General features: G+C 30.7%; 1 protein-coding gene across 4 annotated transcripts in view; it reads left to right on the forward strand.

Moving 5' to 3' along the window:
- Positions 1-27,361, forward strand: part of LOC129961629 (uncharacterized) — a 114,806-nt gene that overhangs the window by 76,621 nt on the left and 10,824 nt on the right. For all 4 annotated transcript variants that reach the window (XM_056075166.1, XM_056075158.1, XM_056075149.1 and 1 more), the window contains exon 2: positions 20,136-20,257. In XM_056075166.1, the coding sequence (XP_055931141.1) occupies positions 20,150-20,257 (108 nt within the window). In that variant the 5' untranslated portion in view covers positions 20,136-20,149. The remainder of the gene's footprint in view (positions 1-20,135; positions 20,258-27,361) is intronic.

Genomic DNA, 27,361 nt, shown 5'->3' on the forward strand with positions numbered 1-27,361 from the left:
TTTCCAGACAGAACATGGGGTGACCTGTTTAATCGGGGGGGGGGGGGGGGTTCCAATCCATAGATAGGGCTTGAGTCTATATTCGAACAAAATATGCCCCATGACTCTAAAAAGCGTTTGCGGGATAAGTTGCGCATGCGTGCATTGAATGTGAAAACAAATGTGACTCGAATATATTCCTAGTCAGACGTTCAATACTAATCGAATAACGTGTTTCTGCCTCATCGACCCTAAATAAAGGTCTTTGCTGCTTAAAATGATAAAATGGTATTTGAATAACCATAAAACGATTCGATCTTGCTTTCATTTCCTTTTGTCACCGAAATAACTCATTTCATTTGTAAATTAGTTTCAAAACTATTTGGGCGATTCAACTATTTGCTCATAGTTCAGTAGCTTAACTTTTGAACAAAAACATAATAAAGTTAGGTGTTTAGGTTCTCTTTTTTTTATTTTAATAATTATCCTATTTATGGGGTAGACTGAATCCTGCGTGAGTCATTATTTGTAGCCATAGGCGGCTACCGGAATATCTTTTGTTTATATGCTAAAGAAATATAATATATTGCGTCTATTTATATTTTTCGAAAGAACTTTCGATTTTATGAAATCGATTGTATGAATGTGCTTAGCTGACTACATTTTTTATTTATTTATTTATTTCATTATTTTTGTGTCATCACGGAAAGAATTGTCAACGTGAGAAACGGAAAACAATTCATAGAGTTCAGTTTACTAACAAGAAAAAGCGGAAGTTATGGGAAATTGCCATGGCAACCATGCTTTGTTTAACATTTTAATAATAGTTAACGAACTGACGATGTGGCTGAAATCCTTTTCATTGTTCATGTACTTAAATACAAATTATTTTTCTGTTAGAAACCACCATTAAATGAACGATCACAATTAGCAAAATATTTAGATAATATTGTGAAGAAAGAGGATTATAAAATTATTAAAAACGAAAAAATATATACAGTGGGTAAAAAAAGTTTCCGTACGCAGCTTTGACTGTTAATAAAAGTTTAATTTTTGGCACAAAATATTTTGTCATGAAAATGAAAATTTTAAAATTGGTTTAACACAATTCCATTTATTATTTATGAATATTATAAAGGAAAAACTATGAAGAAAATTAAATACTTAAATTGAAAGAATACAAAAATGCCACTAATAAGGAACAAAAAAGTTTCCGTACGGTATTTACATAGTACATGAAAAACCTTTTTCAGGCTGACCAACTTGCATTTAATGATCAGTAGGCCTCCCTTTGGCCTTTATCACTTCTCTCAAATGTTGTGGCATAGCCCCCATCAGTGTTTTTGTTGTTTCTGGAGAAATACGACTCCAAATGTCTTGAATGACCCTTTTGAGTTCAACCTTCTTCTTTGTGTCATATTTTTTTAGTTCACGACCGATTTCTTCCAATATATGTCCTATAAGGATTAAATCGGGAGACTGGAGAGAGCTATGAAGCTGTTTTTTAACATTATAGAGACATTACTTTTGACAAATCTTGGAGGTGTGCTTAGGATCGTTGTCCTGTTGAAAAGTAAAGTCCATTCCAAGGGACAGTTTATCTGCATTGGTTAAAATGTTTTATTTTAAAATGTCAAGATGCATGTACCTATCCATATTTATAAAACATAAATATCCGACAACAGCAGCACTTATACACAACCATACCATATTCCAACCATTACCGTGCTTCACAGTTCCCCATAAATTCTGCCTGTTACATATGCTGTTTTGATTCCCTCCAGACCATAACTCGACCATCTGATCCACGGCTATTAAATTTTGATTCATCAATAAAAACGACCGAATCCTCAAAATATAGAGGCTTGCTTATATGCTTCTTTGTAAACTCGAGACGCTTTTTCTGTAGCAGAGACTTATGACAGGCTTCTTACGGGCCCCACATCCATTAAAACTTTTTTTAAATGATATTTCTCACAATTTAAGATGTGAATTTAATGTTGTAATTAACCATTAAGTCAGTTGCAAGTTGAGTTGCACTAATCAGAGGGATTATCTTGTACCTTACACATGATATTTCTTTTATGCAAGCGATTTTACTTCCGAGTTCTTCCGGATCGATCTCTATCCTTAAATGTTTACACATCACGGTATCTTTCAATAATATACTGCACTGTAAACTTTGATTCACTGATTTTTTTTCATAAATAATCCATTTTTTCGGAGCCGTATCACTGACTTTCGATAGGATTTCTGAATTTCCATTTTAAGACAATCAGCGAAACATTGGAATTAAACGACTGTTGTTATGTCGTATTCTTCACTCTGACAAACCATCAAACTTCGAATATTCACTGTGGATTAGTTATGGAGTACGTCAGGAGGAATTTGCATATTGCGTACGGAAAATTTTTTTGCATGATACTTCATCATTTATCTTAAAAATTGCAAACGTACTTGCTGAGTTTTGTAAAAAAGAGAAAATTATTATGAAACTCCCTTTTAAAGACTCATATTAACAATATATAAGTAGTTTATAAAGATAAAAAGCAAAGATTAGAAATTATGCTAGTTCATTTTTATTTTAGTCTTCCGAACGGAAACTTCTTTTACCCACTGTATATATATACCATCCAAGTCTCTAGTACAAATTATTGGAGTACGATAATATTTTATGCATGATTTGTCGTTTCAATTTTGAAATTCATTCTTACCTTGCCGCCTTTGGCAGCTACCTTGTTCAGCTGAAATATTAGCTTTATTGCCTATTAAATTAATATGGTATGTATTTTTTTAAATTTTATTTTATTATATGATTAAAAAATATTAACTAATGGAGTCGATCAACTACAAATGACTGAGCGTACAAATTAAAAAATACATATCCTAGAAAATAAAAGGTGCAATGGAAATTCTACTTCGGAATTAATAACCAAATATTTCTCCCTTAAATTTTAATAGTGGCAAAAGCACGCTATTGAATAATTTAAAAGAACAATGAATTTAGTTTGAATTTCATCGTACCAATGAAAACCGTTTAAGATTGTATACCCTGAATTATGCAGAATTATTCCTATACATTCAGAATTCTAAAAAATTATTTAAATTCGAGAAAAAAATTGTACGGAAATAAAGACTCAATTTTTTTTGTTAAATAAATTCTTAAAAATACTTTTTAAATGTATTAAATTACAATACTTTTCATTGTTTTAGTTATAGGATTTATACTCATGTGAAATGCGATGATATTAAATATACTTTTTTAGTGTGTTATTTGTTATGGTTGTTACATAATTAAGAATATTACAAACAGTGATTATTAAAAAATTTCTTTATTTTATTTTAATATATATTGATTATTATTATCTATACTTATAATAAAGCTCAATGTGTGTGTGTGTGTGTGTATGTGTGTTGGCGCTCTACAGGTCAGGTCATTTTGACATACAGCTATCAAATTTGGTACATGTATACCTTAGAGTTCGGGAATGTGCACCTGGGGTCCCTTTTTTGAAATTTTAATTAGAATTTTAATTATTAATTAAAAACTAACTTTTCCGCCAAAAAAAATCTTTCATTTTCCCCACCGCCAACTTTCTAGCCAAAAAAATCTTCCATTTTCGTCACCGCCAAATGAGTAAGGTTTCAGATTTTTTTTCTCCCAACAGTAATGAGCCAATTGTTAACATTTTTCGGCGGATTATTTCAAACGATTCTGTTTATTTTCTTAATGTTTGTTGCATTTAAAATTAAACATTATTAATTAATCGATCCTTCAGATTCATTCTGAAGTACTTTTGAATTAAAATAAACAGAATAAAGGAAATTAAAAATTTCTAATCCGCATAGCGTTACCCCAACTGGCGTAGAAAAAAACCCACGTATTTGCGTTACGTAACTGGCGAAGAAAATTCAAGCATGCGCATTCTGTTCTGATTGTTGTCATGACAACCATTATCAGCAGATGATTTAAATTATTTTTAGGTTAGTTGCATGCTTTTGTAAATAAAGTGTATTTATGTTAGTTATATATTTTTTGTATATGCATATAATTTTAAGTACATCGTTTTTTAAGTAATTTTTTTAAACCTGTTTTAGACCGATTATTTTAAATGATTCATTTTATTTTCTTAGTGTTTGATGCATTTAAAGTTAAACATTGTTAATTAATCGATCTGCTCATGATAATTTAAGAAAATTTTGTTGACAAATTCTTGAGATATTACGTAAATTAAAAAAGATATTCTTTAGTGCCCATAAAGTTTAAACGCTGAGTGACTCTATTTTCATTAATCAGATTATTAAAAAAATGCTTTGTTTCAGTAAAAAATATTATTATATTAATTGCAGATTAATCATTTCCACTTTAATTTAAAGCATAAATTCTACGGGTGCTAACAGAAAATTAGAGAGATACATATCACGTTATGACTGAAGGCCTTTATAATATTATGAGTGATATGACTATCAAAATTTGAAGTTTTAAAATATTTTGCTGAAGAATCTATTAAAGTTGGAATTGCATAAAATATTTAATTATTAAAATTTTAACGAACATTAAGATTGGCGAACCGGCTGGTCGCCAAAGGCGGCTAGTTAAAAATAAAACGAAGTGCTTTTAACTGTTTTTTATACTTTCACGAAAAAATCGGATAGATTTTAAAGAAGATATCTTACACTTTATCTCTAATTTATCAAAATTTGGTACATATTAATTCTTGAACAGTAGATATTGCCTAAGATATAGTTTATCAAAATTTAAATTAGATTTTTTAATTAAAAGTTACACTAAATTTTAAAACTTTTCTTCAGTTACTTAGAAGGAATATCATCTCACAAAATTTATTTGTATAGCACTTTAAAAATTTCAATTTTATATCCATACGATATTTTTCTACTTTAAACAAAGTTTTATTTTCTAGTATATGTTGTATAGAGAAAGTATAACAATCGTCAAAAAAAATTCAAACTCGAGATTTTGACGAATCCCCACGTTTTAGAACAGTTCCTTAGATTCGAAAAACACATTTTCGGAAAATATCCGTCTGTTTGACCGCTTGTCTATGACAAAGATAATCAAAAACGCTTTGAGCTAGAAGAGTGAAATTTAGTATACAATTTTCATACCAAATTTGCAGATATATATCAAATTTTGAATAAAATCTGTTTAGAGGAAGTCCGTCTGTCGGACTGTTCGAAAAATAAATTAATATGATAATTACAAAATGAAGATATCTAAATAGATAAAATTCTGTACACATATTTAACATTTTTAGTATTGACACCTGTCTGCAAGATTCAACCAATTTTGTGCCAAATCCAACAACCGGTTGACTGTCTGTCGGTCTGAACTTTCAGAAACATGTAAACTCGATCATTCAAAAATGCATTGACTTTAATATATGGTATGGGATTTTGCGACTTCAAGGGCAGTTAGTTCTGTGTCAAATTTTTTCTTCAATCGGTAGAGAAAAATGTGTCCAAAACATAAATTAGATTTTTGGATACTTTTAAAGCATGCCAGAGATAAATCATCGAAATAAACCTCGCCGAGGTTCACACGATAGATTCAGTAAAAACGCTAAATTCACGACAAAAATTAATATTTCGTAACTATTGTACGCCAATGCCATAGCCGTTAACAAGTTTAATAAATAATATGTTAGAACTCTTTGGGAAAACTACTTTCCCTGGTTAAAAATATTTTTTATATATTTTACAGCAATGGTTTTCAGTATTTCAGTTACTGTATTTATATATGCTATCCTTGTTAGGGTCAAAAATATATTTTTAAAAATAATATTAAAATAGATTAATCAAACCGAAAAATCATTATATTACAATATTTCGGGCAAAAGATTCGAAACCATTTAAAAATTTTAACAGTGTTAATTTTCTTCATTTTAAAGAAAATTTAATAACTACAATGAAGTAAGAAATACAAAAATATTATTTTAACTGTACATAATTTAAAAAAAACGATTTCCCGACAAAAAAACAATCCAAGAACATTTTTTACAAATTTATAGAATGCAAAGTATACTTGAAATAAATTAGAACGTTGGAAATTCCCTTGAATAAAAACCGGCATTTTCATTTAAAATTCGATCCATTTCGATTCGAATGATAATGACCGGACGCACGCAGAATGCCTAACTTTGAAAGGGAGGTTAAAAAAAAATAGAAACCAGTCAACTCGGGAGTGAAAACTCAGCGAAGCGCATGCCCAGAGGCTCAATCAATGGCTGCCACATTTCAGTCTCCCGGCGAGGTGAAAAACCTCGGCAGCATGACGTCATCTTCCCATTCATTGCGTAACACAGGAAGGAAGGACGAAAGCGGCAGACAACGCCGGAACGCTCTGCGTTGGAATCAGCTTTTTAAAAGAACCATCTTTGCCAGTTTGTGCAGGAAACGGAGTTTTCAATTACACAGTTTTCTTTTGCATCAGCTTTCGGAGAATGTGGGTGGTTATATTTAAAAATGATAATAATCTACATTGTTTGTTTGTTTTTTTCAATTTTTTTTTTAAATCTATTCGCAGGAGGGTTGGTTATTTGTGGTACAAAACGTAAGTGAGCAAGCACTGTTATTGAAAAGTAACTCTCGATTTCAAGGTTAGAGCGTTTGAAAATGGCTAATTAAATTCAGACTGGGCCGTTATCCAACGGATGCTTTGGAATTTAAATAAGCAACCAAGGTTAAAATTGTGAATATTTCATTAAAAAAAAAAAAGAACTTGATTGGCGAAAATTAATATCAGAAATTAATTGTATGTAATGCTACTATTTTAGTATAGGAAAGCAGGCATGTAGCTCTTAAAAATTATATACTTTATTTTTTTATAACGATGAAAATAGTTCATATTTATTATCATTATTAATATTTGTTCGAACCATGACCAGACAAAGACGCAGTCCGAATAGGGGAAAAAAAAAAAACTACGAGAAAATATTTAGAATTTTTATAACTTTAAATAGGAATTAAACTAAGGCAGCATTTTGGTTTTGGCGCGTGTAGACTCTGCAAAAGTGATTAGAAATGACGAGTGATTAGAAAATAATTGTTATTAGAACTCAGATAAAGTGAAATTATTGCATGCGTAAATATTAATTTTATGAAGAAAATTACTTTTAAATTTAAAAAAATGTTTGTATCGTACATAGAATTACAATTTTCAGAGAAAAGGATTTCCAAACACAGAAACTTTAACATAAAAGCCTTTAAAAAATGAAAGACAACTAAAGAACTAGGATTCTAAAATTAAAACTCGCTTCCCCAAAGACAGTCGCACGAAAAAAGCTTTGATGTCGTAAAAATACAATATGTTTCTATGAAATTCTTTATTATTAGCGAGTAAAAATAACCAAAACTATCTCGATTTGAGTATAAATCTTTGTTATATTTAAGAAAATATTTCGACGTATAATTAATATTCCTAAAGAATTGTATTAAAAGTACTTTCTTCCCATAATTACAAAGTAATTCACCATTTATATTGCCCATTATTGCTTATGTTTTTTTAATGAGCCTTATTCAAAAATCTGTAGACTAATGTGCTTTTTAGAAAAGTATTGCTTTCTGTGTTCGGGCTTCTGTTAAGAATTTTTCTTCGAACGAAACAAAAATCTAGGCTAATTTCCCTTAAATGACTTCCAGGAAGGCTTTCTATCCCACCAATTTCTACTTCAAACATTAATAATTGTACTAATTTTGTACATAGGAATATATCATATATTAGTATCATAAGACATTCATATATCATCATTATTATATATATATATACATATATTTGTGTGTGTGTGTCTATATCAACCTCGAAAAAGGTATCTACAAATAAAGTGCTTCTAGCAAGCATTCTTACTGTGTACCAAGACTTCACGAAATAAAATTGTACGAAAGTGAAAGGCGCGGCTCAGAAAAGCACCATTCCTTTTATTTGTTTATTTATTTTTAGCGAACTGATATCGAACCACGTGAGATTCTTGAAGCTACTAACCGCAATCCTGTCAGTGAATAATTCGAAAATATTTGAGGTTACACCACGAGGTGCTGCTGCACAACCCTTTTGATACTCAGAAATACATAATTAGACTTCGTAAATCATGGTCAGCAAGAAGATAGTGAAGCATCTCCGCATTATTAGGTCTTCAAAAGACACTTGAAACAAAACCGCAAGCTATTGTTGGTTAGCTAAACCACCACACAAAAATCTTAGGTTGATCTAATACGAATGCAAAATATATTCGGAATGTAGATCGGCTGGATCCGTTCGCGTTTCAAACTGCATGCATCGGTGGTTTCATGGTTCTTAATCCCAGTGGCATGTGTGATAAAACCGATTCAGTTGTGAGCTGTTTTGCCGGATTTATTTGTCTGTCCTGATTTTGTGTTATTTGGTTGGATGAAGTGAGTTTTTGTTAGTATTTGGGGTATTGTTTGAGTATTAGTACCGCAAGAGTACATGACGCACCGTTCAGAGTAATTTTGTTTCGTCCTCCCCGTTCTATTAAAAATTATACTGCAATATTGTTCATCTTCTTTAATATATTCGTTTTATAAGAGCCATATTTGATGTCTTTCATCAAAACAACCAACAGGATTTTATATATTAGAATCATCTTTGATATCTTTCATCAAAACAACCAGCGGGATATTATATATTAGAGCCGTATTTGATATCTTTCATCAAAACAACCAGCGGGATTTTATATATTAGAGTCCTATTTGATATCTTTCATCAAAACAACCAGCGGGATTTTATATATTAGAGTCCTATTTGATATCTTTCCTCAAAACAACCAGCGGGATTTTATATATTAGAGTCATCTTTGATATCTTTCATCAAAACAACCAGCAGGATTTCATATATTAGAGCCATATTTGATAACTTTCATTAAAACAACCAGGGGGATTTTTTCACCGAAACTTTCTTGCATATTCTCTAATAAAGGTATTTTTCCTCTTGCACTATTACAAAAATTGTGGAGCTTGAGAAGTTCCAGAACGTTACTAGTGCTCCACATGAGCGTTTTGTGCTTTGTAATATAGTGAAGAAAACCGTGTATGCATTTTGGACACATTTTCGACTGACTAAAATCAAAATTCAGCAAAGATCTGAAATTTTAGTTTAAAAAAAATAAAGAGACACATTTTAGTTATTTAAGTTGCTTATTTTTTTTTAAGTCACCGCATTTACATTCATAGGAATGTATGGATCAACATACAGTCAGCCTTTGATAGAATGGCTTCAAAAATTTTTATTGAGTGATTCTTGAGATGCTATAAAATTTCATCTATGGTTTCATACGGTGCAAGGGCTACATACCAAATTTCATTCGTTTAGTTCGAAATGGTTTTTTTAATTATTACGTAACAAAAATATGTTCTTCGGACTTAGGAAATCGCAAATGATGAGGTTCGTCAAAAGGCCGAAGTTAAATTCTTATATGATTACAATACTTTCTCTTTGTGCATACTTTATACAAGTGTGTGTGTGTGTGTGAGAGAGAGAGAGAGAGAGTGTTTAGTAGCATAATTCTACACATGCATGGCGGGATGGAAGACAAGTTTAAAAATCTATTTATTTTATTTTTTCTCTGGGAGGCATAATTTGTACACGGGGAAGAGCAATAAGATAATGAACATGTCTACATCGCGACATAATAGGAAAGTGCGAGAAGTTTTCCCCTTGGTAATTTTTACTAAGAGATTCCTTTGATATGGAATCTTAGATATCTTTAAAAGAAATGTGTAGGTGTCAGGGATTTTTATGCGTTCGCTCATGGATTGAAAAACAAAAGTATTAGCAATTTTTTAGAGCTCGTATTATAATTCATTAAATAAAAAAAATGAGATTTGGATCAGAAAATAAGAGAAAATAAAGTACGAATAAAGTTCTAGAGTAAAGTAATATGAGCTAATTTAAGATATAAATTTAATTAGGATTTAAATTAAATTAAGAAATATCATTATTGATATATATGTAAACATATTTTAAAAGATGCGTGACCGAATAGAAAAGACTTTTGAGATTTTAAAACATCCGGGGAGGCATATTATTTACATAGAAGAAGCGTCGAGATACGTCAGTCTACATCACGACACAAAAGCAGAACAGTAAAAGAGGCCGATTTTCTCTTCGATGGCTTTTACAATGAGAAGTTGATAGGAATTTCTTTAACACGTGTTGATTTAGGATAGGGAAATTTAGGTATCTTTAAAAAAATGTGGGAAACATTAAAGATTTTTATCCCTTCACTCGGAGAGTGAGAACCCGTTGAATGTAGCAGTTTTACAGAGCGCGTGTAGAATTAATTAAATAAAAAAGTAGGGATTGGATCATGAGATAAAAGAACATTTTAGAATGAAATTGAAATGGGCTAAATTAAGATAAAAATTAGGAAATTAATAAGGATTTAAATTAGATCAAGAGATATAATTGCATGTATATGTATATGGTAAAATACTATTAAAAATTTTCGTTAGACATAAGTTGTTCTTTCAGAATCGCTTTCTAATAACATTCTTTTGTGAAACATTTTATCCTCAATATTGCTCGTCCCTGAATTGACCAGCCGCCACGGCTGCGAACGCGGCGAAAATTCTTCAGTTTTCCACGTATTTCCACGCAAATTCATTGGCACTCCGAGGTGACCGAAGATTCATCCACCTATTTCGAAAAACAATAGAGGCGAAACCTGGCGATGCACGACGCGGCGTCGACGAATGGTCGGTTACATGACACTAGCTTGCCCAGTCAGACGAGACAAGGCTCATATTCGGCAGATAGCTTTTCGAGTGGAAACGCTTCAGGTTCGCCACTCTCTCGCGATACGCTTCGAATAAGAACCGTCTGCTGGGACAACGAGCTGAACTCGTGCGATCATTCTCCCAATTTGAAATTGGTTTCTTATGTGAATTTTTGAAAGGGGCAGGTTTCAAAATCTATGGTGACACGTGGATAATTATTCTGGGTGTATGTCTTCTGCTTATTGACCGAGAAGACGAGGAATATTATTTATTGCATCAATTCGTATGCATGGGTTTTTGCTCTTATCAGTGGCGTAGTGATACTATCTCTTAATTTTTATTTTGGTCCGTCAGTTACGCGAGCAGGGTCGTCCCGAGGAGTTCCTGCACCCCTGGCAGAACCACCAAAGATTCACCTCCCTCCCCTACGGAACTGTATTTATGTTAATTTTCATCGTGATCCCCTTAGGAACATTAATATCTGGAGGAGATCACAGAAAGAGAATCTTTTTATCTTTGTTTGTGAAATAAGAAAATTTTATAATTTTGTTATATATTTAACAATCCAGCTTTTAAGCCACCCAATGATCAATTTTTGAACCCCTTCTTTCTGAATGACGTTATTCCCTCCAACCCCTTGACACGGCCAAAGACGCGAGATTTTTGCTCTATCAATGGCCTAGTGATACTATCTCTTCGTCTTTATATCGGTCTATTAACAATGAAAGCAGAATCGTACAGAGGTGATTCTGCGCCTCCGGTAGAATTCCAACGCTGCGTCTACCTATGTGTAAGATTTATGTTAACTTTTCGTTATTTTTATGTTCCCTCCCCGAAAACTATTCTTTCTGTAATTTTATTTCAGAGATAAGCAAGTTTTTTAATAAGTTTAACTATCCAACTCCTAAGCTTTCAAAGTGATCATTTTTGCATCCTTTCCTCCTGAATGACGTTATTATCGTCAATCCATTGACACGGCCGAAGACGCAAGATCTTTGCTCAATCAGTGGCCTAGTCATACTATCTCTTCATCTTCATTTTGGTCTATCAGCGACGCGAGTAGAATCGTATAGAGTGACTCTGCACCCCTGGCAGAATTTCAAAGCTCCACCTCCCTGTATGTTAGATTTGTATAAATTTTTCATTATTTTTATATCCTCCACTCAAAAACCTATTTTTCTGTAATTATTTTCATAGATGACCAAATTCTATAATTTTATAAGTTTAACAATCCAACTTCTAAACTTTTATCAATGGTCATTTTTGCAGCCCTTCTATCTGATTGCACCCTTGGCGAGTATCCAAGGACAAGAAGGAGATGGTTCCCCCTTTGCAATGTCGCAATATTTTTTCCATCCTGTGTTGGGGTTGACTTTAAAAATATGAGATAATGGCAGTTCTATTGAGTCTATGATACTTACCCCTTAATGGCGTAGAAAGGGTAAATGGCAGCTGGGGCATTAGCCAATTACCCCTCCCCTCAGCTTGTCATTGACGGCTTAGCATAAATAATTGATGCCAGAGGTATGACATTAATTTTTCGTCCCCTCCTCATACTTTGCTTTTTAAAATGGCATAAATTCAGTAATGATGAATCGGAAATGTTCCCCTTGAGACTGACGCACCATAGTTTTTAACCACCTCCCCTTGACTCCCATCGTTGCGTCACTGCTCTCCCACTACCACCCCAAGACGAGTGCCCACCCTTGTAGAACAAAATACATTAAGATACTGCTATGATTTCATAAAATCAGCATTCAAATATCGCATAACATTGTGGAAATATTTTGCAAAAAGCATTTTAAATCACGTATACAAATGCGAACCGAATCGCTTTGGATATTATTTTCACAACTAACCAACAAGGGAAGAAAACAACTATCAACAGTCAACTGACATTCATCAATGCATGTATTTGCAGTTTTGACTTTTTTAATGAAAAATATTTGAGTCAGCGATATTTCCAGAAAATAATGACTCACAAAAAGGATTTGTACATCAAATTAAAATTTAATTGCACGCATTTTGCATGGCGTGCAATTTTTAAATAATTTACATTACTCGTGGAACTTTCCTTAGTTAAAAAATATTAAAATTTGCACAATCATAAATTCATAAAATCATCTTATGTCATAAAATCGTTGCATCTCACTGTTTTTTTTTTTGTAGTTAATGCTGTGATTGACAACAATAAAATATATTACATAAGATATGAGTAGGTTCCCCCGCTAATCTAGACACTTTATTATTATACAGATATATAACAACTGTATTCGCTCTGGCCGGAGACTAATAGCTAATTTCTAAACTGTTAAAGTTAGGTACATACTTCCAATCAAAGAGCATTGCAAATAAAATAAAAACAATATGATATTTTATGTTTTTTGAATCATTAAATGGATTGTTAAAAAGTTATGATGTTTAATTTTATACAATTCCGCGGTCCTATTAGAAGAGCATCCTGGATACACTGCCATTTTAAACAAATAAAGCAAAAGAAAGTATATCTCTTCTGTGACTAATTCCGAACCGAGTTATGAAGTCGGAAATACCACTATTTTAGACAATTTTATTGCACTCAGCGAACCAGATCCGTCAATCAATGGATGATTTTCACTTGATGTTGCTGTTCATTCTCTTAAAATAGTTGTATTTAAATTTTCGTAAAGAGGCCCATTTTGGTGCAAGAAGCATGAAACTGTTTTTATTTAAATTGATAGTAAGTCAAATATATTTACTAAATTATGTTAAATATTACTACTGTAGCAGTTGCATTACTCTTCCAATAGACTTCCAGACAATTCAAATTCTATCTCCTTGCCGGGACGTCGTCGGAGCCAGAGGGGGAGGATGTAGCAGTTGCATTACTCTTATCTTCTCTTTTGGATATTAGATGGCGATGCCTGATGAGGCCATCCCATATGTCATCCCATAGTGCATTGCGATTGTAATTAGAATGAGATGTGATGCTGAACTGTGAAGCCGCGCGCGTGAATGTCTTGTCTTTGTGTTTGTGTTTGTTTAGTGTGTGAATGTGATTATTAAAGAAAATGTTCCTAAAAACATTCGTCCTGTCGCTTCCTGCATGGATCATAATAATCGACATATTACCACACTACTGTATAAAAAAGTTTTCATCATAATTATTTCAGCTCATTGTTCACTGATTAAAAAAAACATATTTTTTTAACGTCATGTAGAGAATTTTTCCCAGTGGAAAGTATCTCCCTCAAAGTATTTAAAAATTAACTATTAGGCCACGATTAGAATGTGGGGAATAGAGACCTTCGATTAGACTTGATTAGGCGCTATATAATATAGGAGGTATTGAAATCTGATTAAGAAATTTGTTACTGGGACATGATTAGAATATAAGGAGTAAAAGGACACGATTAGACCATTAGACAGTACACATATCTGCTTTAGAAAGTAACTATTTGACCACATTTATATTTATGTGTTGAGGGGAGAGCCCGATTAGATTATACTAGACACTATATTGTCTCTGCTTTAGAAATTAGCTATTGGACCAGGATTAGAATGTGCGATGTAGAAGGACACGATTGGATCACAAGACACGGTACAGTCATTTAGTTACTACTATTTTAGAAATGAGGGCCATAATTACAATGTTTTCACAAGAAGACCATGATTAAATTATACGATATACTGAAAGACGATATGCCATATAATCTTTCAGCTACACAGTTCTGTATTAGAAATTGAATACTGAGGTACGATTAAAATATGTGGAATAATAGATCACGATTGGACAACAAAGCAGTCTATAGTCATTAAGCTACACATATCAGCTTTAGAAACTAACTATTGGACCTCAATTACGATGCATTGAGTGAAAGGCTATGGTTAAACTATACGTGACACTATATAGTCGTTGAGGTACTCAAATTTGCTGTAGAAATTAGCTATTGTATCACGATTAGAATGCGTGATGCAGAAGGACACGATTAGACCACGAGACAGTATACAGTCATTCAACTACTACAGCTTTAGAAATGAATTATTAGGCCATAATTAAAATGTTTTGACAAGAGGGCTATGATTATTAAATACATAATTTTGCTTTAGTAATTAGCTACTGGCCACGATTGGAATATATGGAATAGAAAGTTACAATTAGACAACAAAACACTGTATAGTAATTCAGCTATACATATATACTTTAAAAACTAACTACTGAGCTACAATGACAATGTGCTGAGTAGAGGTTTGTGACTGGACTACACGAGCCACTATATAGTCGCTGAAGTACTGAAATTTGCTTTAGAAATTAGCTACTGACCACGATTAGAATATATAGAGTAGAAGGTTACAATTAGATAGCAAAATGCTGTACAGAAATTCACTTAACACATATATACTTCAAAAACTATTGGGCCACAATTACTATCTGTTGAATAGAGATTTGTGAGCCACTGTATAGTCGCTGCCATTATACAGTCATTGAAGGACTGAAATCATTAGAAATTAGCTATTGCCAGTAATTCAGTTATAAATATTTACTTCAAAAATTAACTTTTGAGCCACAATTACAATGTGTTGAGTAGAAGGCTGTGATTGGACTAAATGAGACACTACAGTCACTGAAGTACTGAGATTTGCTTTTGTGGTGAAGAAGGACACGATTAAATCACCAGACATTGTATAGTCATTCAGCTACTATATCTTTAGAAATTAATTCATAGAACAATCAGAATATGTTGAGTAGAGGTCCATAATTGAGTTATACGAAATAGGGCATAGTCATTCAACTGCACAAAATTGCTCCAGAATTTTACTTTTGGGGCAGATTTAGAATATACGTAGTAGAACACCATGTTTAGGTTACCAGACTGAAGAGTCAATCATTCAGCTACACAAATCTGCTTCAGAAATTAACTTTTGGAGCACAATTAGAATGTGTACAGTATAATAGACCGTTTAGACTACAAGACAGTATAGTGAAACATTCAGCTACACAAATCTGCTTCTAATAAAAGCTACATCACGAATTGCACTTCACGAGGTACTATATAGTCATTTAGAATTTAATTATTAGGCCATATAACAATGTTTTGTTAAGAGGGCCATGATTAAATTATACGATATACTATATATACCTTTCAGCTACACAATTCTGTACTAGAAACTAGGTAATGGGACACGATTAAAATATGTGGAATGAAAGATCACGATTCGACAACAAAACAATGTGTAGACATTTAGCTACACATATCAGCTTTAAAAATTAATTATTTGGCCATAGTTACAGTGTGTTAATTAGAGGGCCTTGATTAGACATTAAGAGACACTATATAGTCTCTGAAGTATTTAAATCTGCTTTAGAAATTAGCTATTGGACCACGATTAGAGTATGTGGTGTAGAAGATCACTATTAGAAAACGTGACATTGTACAGCCATTCAGATGCTACAGCTTTAGAAATTAAATATCGGGTCACGATTACGTTATACGAGGCAGTGTTTAATCATTCAACAACACAAATTTACTTCAGAAGTTAACTGTTGGATTAATTAGAATTTGTGTAGTAGAACATCACGTCTAGATTACAAGACTTTATAGTCAATCATTCAGCTACAATAATCTGCTTCTAATAAAGCTACGTCATTAAATACACAATAGCTCATTAAACTATTGCCATTCGTCTTTATTAGTTAATTTAAGCGGTCTTTTGTTTCGCCGCCGGGGGTGTTCCGTTTCAAGAAAACTGACAGATAGGCGCCCGGCTATCAGCAGCATTCAGTTCCATTCGACTCGCCTTTCGCGGTCGTCTGTTGTGTAACCGGATCGCTTGATAAATCAAGTAGGTCAAAGTTAAAAGTTGTCTAGAAAGGAGAAATGAAATGGCGAGAAAAATGCGGCGTTGACATTGAGAAGTGCTCTTTTTTTATTTTATTTTTTTCCAGCTTTGGAATTGTTTATTTGGGCGTGAAGAGGGGAGGATGTTTTTATCAATCTGATTAAAATGAATCATTTGTCATAGAAGGAAGTTTTCAACCGCTAATCGAAAAACTTGATACGCGTAGAAATAAAAGATCCTTAATAGGCAGTTTTTTTAGATACACATATACATAAAAAAAAAAACCCATCGTTGAAACTTAATAAATAAAAATGCATTAATTATTTGATTCCTAAAAGGAAATACGCATTAAAATATAAAATTAGTTTAAATAGTTCTTAGTAAAAGTAGTTTTTTTAGAGATTATTTAACTATCATATCCCAACTTCGGCGTAAAAATCATTTGAAAAGAAAAAAAATCAAACAACACTTCGTTTCTTTTAAAAACCTTTTCTCTTCATTTTCTACGCAAATGAAAAAAAAAAAAAAAAAAAAAAAAAAAAAAAGGATTTAAACAAATTCGTTGCCAAAAAATTAACAGCGTTGCAGTATGAGTAAAAATCCTACAACAAAAGTAATAAAACGTATTATTGTAATATATATATATATATATATATATATATATAAAACTTATCAAAATTGTATCTTTTTTTTTTCCTTCTATTTCTGTACAAAATTTGTACGTGAAGAAAACTGATGTTACATTAAAAAGATTAGATTATTTAATTTTAAAAATATAAAAATCATTTTAAAAATAAAAAGAAAAAGAAATAATAAAAAATAGTTTTTGTTCAGTACTAATTGCGCTTGCAAGTAATACGAAGTAATTGAGAAAAAAACGTTAAAACTTTTATTAAATTTTAATAATAAAAAATGTAATTAACATTTTGAAACTTTTTTACATAGTGAACACCAATTATTTCTCCTTTAAATATGTATTTGAAATTGCTTTAATTTGTTGAAATTTTTAAATTTTTATTAGAATTTGTATGCAAAACGGAAGCATTTTAAATGATCAGAAATTTGATCTTAAAACTTCAATCAATCTCCAAACTGTAAATTTTCTGAATCTCTACATTATAGGCTTTACTGAATATGAAAAACTCATTTTGGAGTTATATTTGTTTTTCCGTATGTGTATAAACTTAAAAGAGAAATGATCTAGAGTAATAAAATTTTGATACGCAAAATTATTTTTTTTTTAATTTCATCAAAATACACAAAATGAAAGCTTTTTTATATCGAAAGTATTGATTTGTTGAAAATTTTGATTGAAATCAATCATTCAATGCTTTCCCTTCCCACTTTTTTTGGCCAATTCCTATCAATATTTATCTACATGTTTATCACCTATGAGTTTTAGTTTACTTTCATCATATTATTAAACATATCTTGAAGCTACAGTAAGGGTATATTGGCATGGACCACGTAAATTTGAACTGTGGCCAGACAGCGAGGAAGACACATGAGCTGGTACTGTTTTCTCCAAATTCCTGTATTAACTAGAGAAATGTTAAGTTCGGACAGATTTATCGTGAACCAGTCCCGCTTAGATGGTGGTTCTTCGATGGTATCGAGTTTCGAATTTTTTAACCCTCCGCCTTGGAAATCTTACTATTAATCCACCGCAGCCCTACCGCACATGAGAGTTGTACACCAATGTAAAAATGTTTGCTTATTTGAATTATTATGTTAACATGCACGTAAAAATACAGACCGATAAAAGGTTAATTCCTCGGTGAATTAAATTCCAAATTCGATACGAATCAACATTTTAAATGCTAAAACAGTGCACAGAATTTAATTTAATTTTCTTTAAGTTTTGTAATTATGACATTCGCTTGTATTGAGGCAGCCGAACAGATAAATTGCTGACTGGATTTCGTTCAAAATTTAACAGAAATCTACAAATTAGGTATAAACCATATACCGTTTTAATTTTTCTAACTCAAAATACTTTGAATGATCATAATTGTAGACAAACAGACGGAAAGATATAATTCCAGAAATGTGTTTTCGGACATAGAAAATGTTTGAGTTTGATCAGAATCTCGAGGTCAAATTACAATACTTTCCTAAGTGTACGTACATAAGAAAGAGCAAATATAATTAACTAGAGATATGAAAATGTGTATATAATTTGCATGCCAAAATTGTCGATTTATTAAAAGTTGTTTTTTTCTCTAGATCGGTCAACGAAAGAGGTAAAGTGCTTATTTATTTTTCCTTACCTTGTTAGGAATCTAAAATAAATACATTCTATATTGTGACAATTTAATAAAAGATTGACCATTAAAAACACAACATCTGATTTAGTATGATTAAGATAAGAAAAATTTATTAAAAACTGTGGGCTATTTAAAGGTAAAACTTTTTTTCAAGTGATTTCAAATAACATATTCGTATGGAATACTTTTTCCAGAACTTCTAATTTCGAACGAATCAGCAATTATCGAACAGCTAATTCACTGACTGTAATAAAATAAAATTCAAAGAATTAAAAGATTCCACTACCTTGTAATGGCAAAGGAAAGAGAAAGAAATTTTATCTTGACAATAACAAGGAATGAAAGTAAAGAAATTTCTGTTGCAAAATTGTCTAGCAACTTCTATTCTCGGATAAGTGATAATGAAATATTTGCATAATGAATAACTAACTACCAAAGCCACTGTACAAAAAGAAAGTGTTTTATCAGTCATTATCTTTAAAACATGTCATATATTCATTTGGATATTTCTCGAAGATCCATAATGAAATTTTTGTTGCTGTTTCTGTTTAAAGGGGGGGGGGATTAATATGCACTTTGAGCACTTCTTTGCACTCTGCCATATTCTTATATCTATTCTAACAAATACTATATAATACTATGAATTTTCCTTCACATATACTTTATTTTCTATTGTCTTTAATTAGAATTTTAATTTACTGCACTCAGAAAGCTATACATGCCAAAGCTTTGCATTCATTTTTCTATTCTTTTAGAAGGCTATTGAAAGTATTCTGAATAAATATTCGAAAAATATTCGGAATTCTTTAAGAATATGTTAATCATTCTTAATTGTATTGAAATTATGATTGGAACTATTTAACTGAGTGTAATGATACATTGTAAAACTTTTTCGTACTGTCATCTTGAATTGTCACTGGCTATATTAAGTTCGTTATTTTTTAAAATACATTTTATTCTAAAAAATGTATTATTTTCTCTTTTTTTTATCCTCGTGCTTTATTGATTGACATGCTGACATTATAATCGATATCGAGATTTAAAGAAATACAAATGATAATAATTCCGAAACGATGTATAATAATACATTGTACAACTTTCCCCGTACAGTCATCTTGAGTTGCCATCGATTATAATAAATTTGTTATTTCTTAAAATACATTTTATTCTTTAAAAATATATTATTTTTCTCTTTCGTTTCTGTCCGCAAGCTTTATCGATTGACAAGCTGACATTTTAATCGATATCGAGATAAAAAAAAAAATGCAAACGATAATAATTCCGAAACGACCGCTAACGTACATTTCCTGCTTCCAGGTGCCGACTCCTCAATGGATGGAGAGGACGCGAGCAACCACAAAGGGAAAGAGAATAAAAGACCCAACAGTCCAGAGATGAATCCCAAAGATGAGATCAACGCTTCGGCAATGAATCACAATGTAAGAGAACGCACAAACACGTCATCGTTTGATCATCCTAACTGGTTCTGTTCTTTTGCCAATGCTGATAAAGCCGATTTTTTTTCTCCCATTTCCCCCCCCCCTCCCTTCCTCCAGATCCACGTCGCTTTGGAGAATGTTTTTAAACTGTGAGTTACCGAATTTCTTGCCAATATGACTAACTGAGTTTTAATGCGATTTCATGCCGCTTTTTATACTCATAGTTAAGTTATTGGCTTAACTTTATAATAATAGTAATATCTTAAAAGTCTTAAAGACCCCCGTAATCTGTTTTTTTAAGCATTTCTTTATTTTTTTTATTTTATTATTTTTTTTTAGAATTTTATCCGATTTAGCACGATTTGATTATGTTTTAACCGGACATTTGTTGACTTTATTTCATCTATAAAAGCCTGTTCGTATTTTATTTGAATACCTTTATCAGAATAATTCTATCCTCTTTTGGAGGACACCTCATATATTCTGTACCTCGTCCCTTGGTAGATACAGAAATGGTGTGAGGTCAGCTATTCTCTACTGATGATGGGGCTGGCCTCCATATGGGAGGGGTTGTACCGTGGCCGGTGATAGCCCTTAAGACTCAACCTAAGTTCCCGCCAATGTGGTTGCGGCGGTCCGGTCATTCAGATTTATATGTATACCTTTGGGCAGATTAGACTAGCTGCTTATGGTTATAAATATTTCAGTGGTAACGGCAATGCAAATACCAAAGCACAAGAAATGAAAAAGTGAATTTAAATTTAAATCTTTTAATTTATTAATGTAATAAAAGATATGAAATCTAAACGATAAAAATAGGTTTTAACCAGTATAAAAATATTTTTTTTGTCCATTATGGATAATAGATCTGCAATTCTTCATGTTATAATTTTAAAAATTCATTTCTTTCTTTTTTCTTTTTTTTTTTGTCATATTTATTGACATTTCTTTATCAAATGTTTGATGGCCTTCTGTAACTAAAGAATATATAATTTTATATAATTTATAATTATATAATTTATATTATTTAATTTAATATATAAATTTAGTAACTAAGAATATATAATTTTTTAATCACATCTTGTAACCGATATTTGGTAACGAAGACCCGTTGTAACAGAGCAATTGGAAATCAAGCCAAAAGAGAGCTTAGAGGTGTTGCATCCGCTACTCAGAATTACAAGAAAAATTGATAGTCCGCATGCGTAAATGACAAATAAGTTGGTACATTTTTAAAGTATCTCTAATCATAAGAAAATTCAGAAACTGGCTCATTTCCATTTTCATTTATTCTGTACCTCTCACCCGATTAATCTAATTTATTTAGATTTATCATCCCCAAATTTATGTCAAATGCGCATGCGCATCAAAAAATAGCGCCATCGTGTGTTAGCAACTGCAACAAATCAGTAAGAGGTGTGCAGTCAAAGGAAAAACATGTGTCCACACAAACACACACCAGAAAAACTTTTGTTAACCATAATAAATTAATATAAATATATACCCTATTGCATTTTGTAGATGGAACATATTTAAACGATTTTAAAGAAGCTAATCTGGTATCATAGCTTCAATATTCACATGGTATATGTATTATTTTTTTTTATTCATTTCCATTTATTTTTAAATTATTCAGATAAATTTCTAAATTATTTAGATAAATATAATCGTTTGGCAGGAAGAAATATAAGCATATTATGGAATTTATTTTGAGATCAGCACTCCGGTGTTAGCTGAGAGTGCAATAGATTAAACAAATATTAAAACTTTCTAATGCGGTTAAAATTCAAAAAGTTAAAAATCTGATATTGAATATAAAGAATACTGAAATATCTTCGGCTGAATTGCTCGTTTTTTATCGAATTGATACCTTCAACTAAAAAGAAGAGGGGATAAAGAAAACGTATTTAAAATAAAACACGTCATTATATAGTTTAATACGAAGCTTCTTCTCTTTTTCCGATTCAAGACATAATTAAAATTACAAAAATTTCTGTGCAGCCCTCTTTGAATTCGTGCCCTCCAATTAAGACTAAGTAAAATAGCAAAATGTATTATTTTTAAGATAATATATAATAAAAAAATTAATTAATTTCTGTATTATTTCAGTATGAGGGAAGATTTGAAATAGAATCTGAAGATGCACAAAATAATTTGTACGTTTAAGAAAGCAAAATTACGGAATAGATTTTCTTCAAATTTTAATTCCAAATATCATAAAGCAAAAAAGAAAATCTTATTGAAGGTTTCAGGGTATCTAATGAGACAGTTTTTTTTATTAAATAACTTCTTGCAAACTAAGAGTTATATTTCCATCTTTAGAAAGAAATTTATTTTGTCTTTAATACTACCATTCCTACTGGAAGAAAATAATACACTAATTTTAAACCATTTTATTGATTTGTATTCGAATTTCCATTTACGATATTTGATTAAATTTTACATCATTCTTTAAAAATTATTATAATTTATTGAGAATGGATGATTTTGAGGGTTTTTAAAAATCGTTTGGTTCAGATAGCATTTTCATTTTAATTTAGAAAATAAATTTCTGGCAATAAAAAGATTTTGTATGTAATAATTTCTTTTTTACTTTTTACAAATTATAGAATAAAAAATTAAAAAAAAATATTTTAACAATAATGTTTAATAATAAAAAAAATATTTTCATCTCTAGCAACGCTAAATATATCGGCTAGTTTTGTCACAAGACAGATAACTGAAATTTAACTAAATTTCATAATCATATCTATCGCAAAAACGTAGAAATTTGCACTTGATCATAGAATTCTTTTACAGTCGAATGTGTTAAACATTTTTAAAACCTTTGATGTGTGATTTGTCTTTGCCCATGCTTTTATTCATTAAAAAATAATATCTAAATTTTTAAGCTAGAATTGTGAAAAATATCCAGATCCAACCGGTTTAGTACAAACATACAAAAAAATCCTCATAATATAAAAGAATATTATTGGTTTCGTTGCAGGTATTGTGAATAACCCGTCGGGTTTGGACTTTCTTCTCAAGTTTTAGAATAATATATTTCTTGCATGAAACATAATCTAATGTAAAAAGTTCTATTAAGAACATATTTTTGACAGTACTCAAAAATAAGAATGAAATAAACAAGCTTATAATTGCTTAGAATTATATATGCATAAATTGAACATAATAAGAATGAAATAAAAGAGCCTATAATTGCTTAGAATGATACATGCGTAAAATGAATATAATATTTGAGATCATTTAGTAATAAATAATTTTGTAACAAGCAATTAAAAATTATTCTTTTGTCAACGAACTCTCTGCATTTGAAAGTATCAAATTTTATTACAGCATAAGATGGAGCTCACGTGACGTCACAATTGCGTAAAAAACGGAACTGCGAAAATCAACAGCTGTATAAAGTTTTCGCTCATTCAAATAATACGTTAATATTTATTTCTTTATTTTAAACAAGGAAAATAATTGATTTTAAAAGCTGTGTAAGTTTACAAAAAAGTCGTGTTATAATTTCAAAATAAAAAAATTACAAATTATTGCATTGTTAATGTAAGAAATAATTTTTTAAGATGCTTGAAAAAATTGCTGTATTCTTCTTTCATAACAGAAGATTTTCTTATTTCATTTAAAATGATTTTTAAAAAAAACAAGCCTTCCTAATATGAAATTCAAAGTATATCCTACAAAAAAATTATATAATTATTAGTTTTTATCGAAATAGGCACAACTGTTTATAGGACAAGTGATAAAATGGGATATTGACAAGAAAATAATATTCTTCAAAATTCCCCTTTCCCGATATAAGGTAACATGGTAAATAAATAAACATAAAAATGTTTTCTATGTTAAAATGCAAAAAAATATTTCAATGCTGTTACAAAATAGACAAAAGATTGTCACCAACTTATTTGTTTGCATATTTCGCAAAGAAAAATCAATCAATTTAATTGTAGAGTAAGGATAATTATATACTGATAAATCCCCGCCCTTGCCGTACTGGGAGCCATTTTGAATAAAACATCATTATCGATTGTACTCGGAACACGTGGAACCAGAATCAATATTCTGCCTTTTATTCTGTTCTAATTCTCTAACATTCTTTTTTTTTCCACGAATGGTTTTGACGAACGATAAAAGGAGTTAATTTGCAACTAGCTAGCTTTCATGTGTGCCATTTCCCTAAAGCTAAAAATGTTTAAAGGAAACGAAGAGTCGGTTAAATTTCCTTCCGATCTGCAAACGATTTATTTATCAGCAGCACGACTTTTCGGCATGGATATTTATGTCATCTCATCAGGGACAAGCAGACGCCGCAATTGCATTAACAATGCTTACGTTTACGCGGCTGTTAAATAAATATGAAACAAATAAAATTTAAAAAAATCCAACAGAATCATACGTGAATTTCATTGTCAGATTAACAGGCATGAACTATTTTTTCGAATTCACCTTGTGTTCAATTTTTCCCCCCTTTTTTTCAAGAGCCACGTGTTTCGAGGACAATTCTGTTTCGCGAAAAATTAGGCCACTTTCCAAAAAAGGGAGCTGTGAAAAAGATTAGCTAACAAATTTATTGGTTTCTCTTCTTTTAACCTTAACCGTCAATTATAAAATTGTGAGATTTATGATGAGATCGTAAATGGGACAAGTTTATATTCCATTCGGATCAAGTTCACTTCAATTCACTTTGAAAATAAAAGTTAATATTTAGATGAATGATTAATAATTATATTCCTAGGTTATTCTATTTTTTATCTTAAAAAGGCGGTACTTTATTTCTGAAATCAATCCTTCCTATTAATTTAATTAAAAATTACTTTTGTCATTAATTTTTATTTTGAATAAGTAATATTTATGTAATCATTATTTTTAAATTCATTAATAATTTGAATCGATAATTAAATAATGATGGTTAACAGCTGGGCTGAAAGTGTAATTTGTCTTCGACCGTAACCGCATCTGCGCCTAAATTTGTTTGTTTTATATGTATACATGTGATTAACAAATAAATAATATAGAATTCTAGATTCTGCGAAGTTAAACAGCCAAATATCTGTAATTTTTGAAGCTAAAAAAATTATCCATTTGCGTGTTTTAAAAAAATATGACATTGAAATCGGCGCGATGAAATATATATTAATTCAAAGAAAACGGAAAACTAATCTAATGAAATAAAATCTTAATCATTAAGTCCAGGCTAAAAACGTAGTCATTATGTGCTAAATGATACTCTGAAAACTTGGAAATGTTAACATGAGTGACAAAATCAAGACAAAAAGTAACAGAAATTACATCAGTTTCAAATTGCGATATTAAAAGTAAATATCTATATAATATGCATATTAAAAAATAATAAGAGATAAAAGCAAATATAAAAATATTCAAGGGAAAAAAAACTTAAATTTTTCATTGGTAAAAATGCTCAAGTTATAGGTATAGTTAAACAGTAAAATAGGTTTAAATTTCAACGAAAAAAAAAGAGCTATTATATTATGATTTTAGATTAATTTTGAAAGACTAATTAAAATTAGAAAAATTGTACTTCGAAATGAAATTTATTTCACCAAAAAAATCTAAATTTTTAAATTTTAGAATGATGTAAAATTATTTTTTGTTCATTGATATTTTCTTAAGTTGTGGCTGAAAAACATAAAATCGTTCCATCTCCACCTCCTTAGAGAGGCATAGCAATTTTTTAATAGCGCAGTTAAACAATTTCTTAGGTGGCAAGGATCATGTGTGCCAAATTACATTCCATTCCATTAAGGAGTATGGAACTAAATACAACTCAAACAAACAAACGGACATTCACTTTTATTGAAATAATTGTGCTTTTTTTTAAAGATTTTTTTAAAAAGTTTATTTTAATTATTTTTAATGGGTCTCGGGTAAATCAAAATGTGCTTGATTTATTTTCAAATAAACTGATCTTTGATTCAGTTCAGTTCAGTAATTTTTTTTCCAAAATAATTTCAATACTTCAATGCTTTTTTTTTTTTTTCTCGATTGGGTGAGGGGATTTTCTTCCTCACGATCAGTTTTAAAATTGTATTTATGTAAAAAAAAAATGATGCTTTTGAATTTTATGAAAATTTTCTAGCTTTCCTATGTTCGAATAACTAACTGCTCAGATCTTAACACCAAACGAAAATCTGTGTGGTAAGCATTTGTAAAATTCACACTGATTCACTCATTTAACTGTGCTTTGAAATCGTTTTCAATTATTTTTATCAGTGAATTTTGAGTATTAATATGCGCAAGATACCTTTTGTATTAAATCAAGAGTACTTTATAACTTTCTAATTGACTTTTTCTTCGTATCTTTCACAGTTTACGAGATAGGATTGCTAATTCCAAAATATGCCGATAGATGGCGTTAAGAATTGCCCCATCGAGTAGCTTATAGTGTTTTTACAATACCTGGACACCATCTTTATGGTTGTCTGTCACCGTTTAGAAGTTAAGGGGGAGTGTCGTGGATATTAAAGAAAAAGAAGGGGATATTAAAGAAATATTCTTCCATCTGAATTAAACAATTGAATTGCTTATCGGTATTAATGTGGCTTGTATTGGCTATTCTCTCCTCAAAACTGACGATTTATCTGTAATGGAACATTTTAGAGCTTTCATTATTTATTTTATAAAAACTGCTAAGTAATAGCTAACAATTCATGCTTAGATAATATACAGTAATTTTGACACTTCTAATTGCTGCTCCTAACTGCAAAAGCAATTATATCTCTTATCGAAATAATCACTTATTCTTTATTATATAGTTTCTACCGTTAATTTAACTTTAGTTTGTACATTAAAATCCTAATTGGGATTTCTTTTTGTGAGTTGCTACGCATAATTTATTTTAAATCGTTTTCTGTTTATATTAGAATCCTTCAACTTCTTAAGCAGTCTTAGAATATCTAATCTCAATTATATTAATGTTTTTAGAATTTATAATATGTTCAGTTTATGTTACATAAATTATGAGATTACTTTATACGTTTAACAAATTAGCAGATATGTGTATCAACATATTGATTAGCAGTATTAAACTTAGTCCTAAAAGAATTTATTAGTAATAAGAGCTGGTGCAGACTTTAAAAA

This window comes from Argiope bruennichi, chromosome 1 (genome assembly GCF_947563725.1).
Source record: "Argiope bruennichi chromosome 1, qqArgBrue1.1, whole genome shotgun sequence".
NCBI lineage: Eukaryota > Metazoa > Arthropoda > Arachnida > Araneae > Araneidae > Argiope > Argiope bruennichi.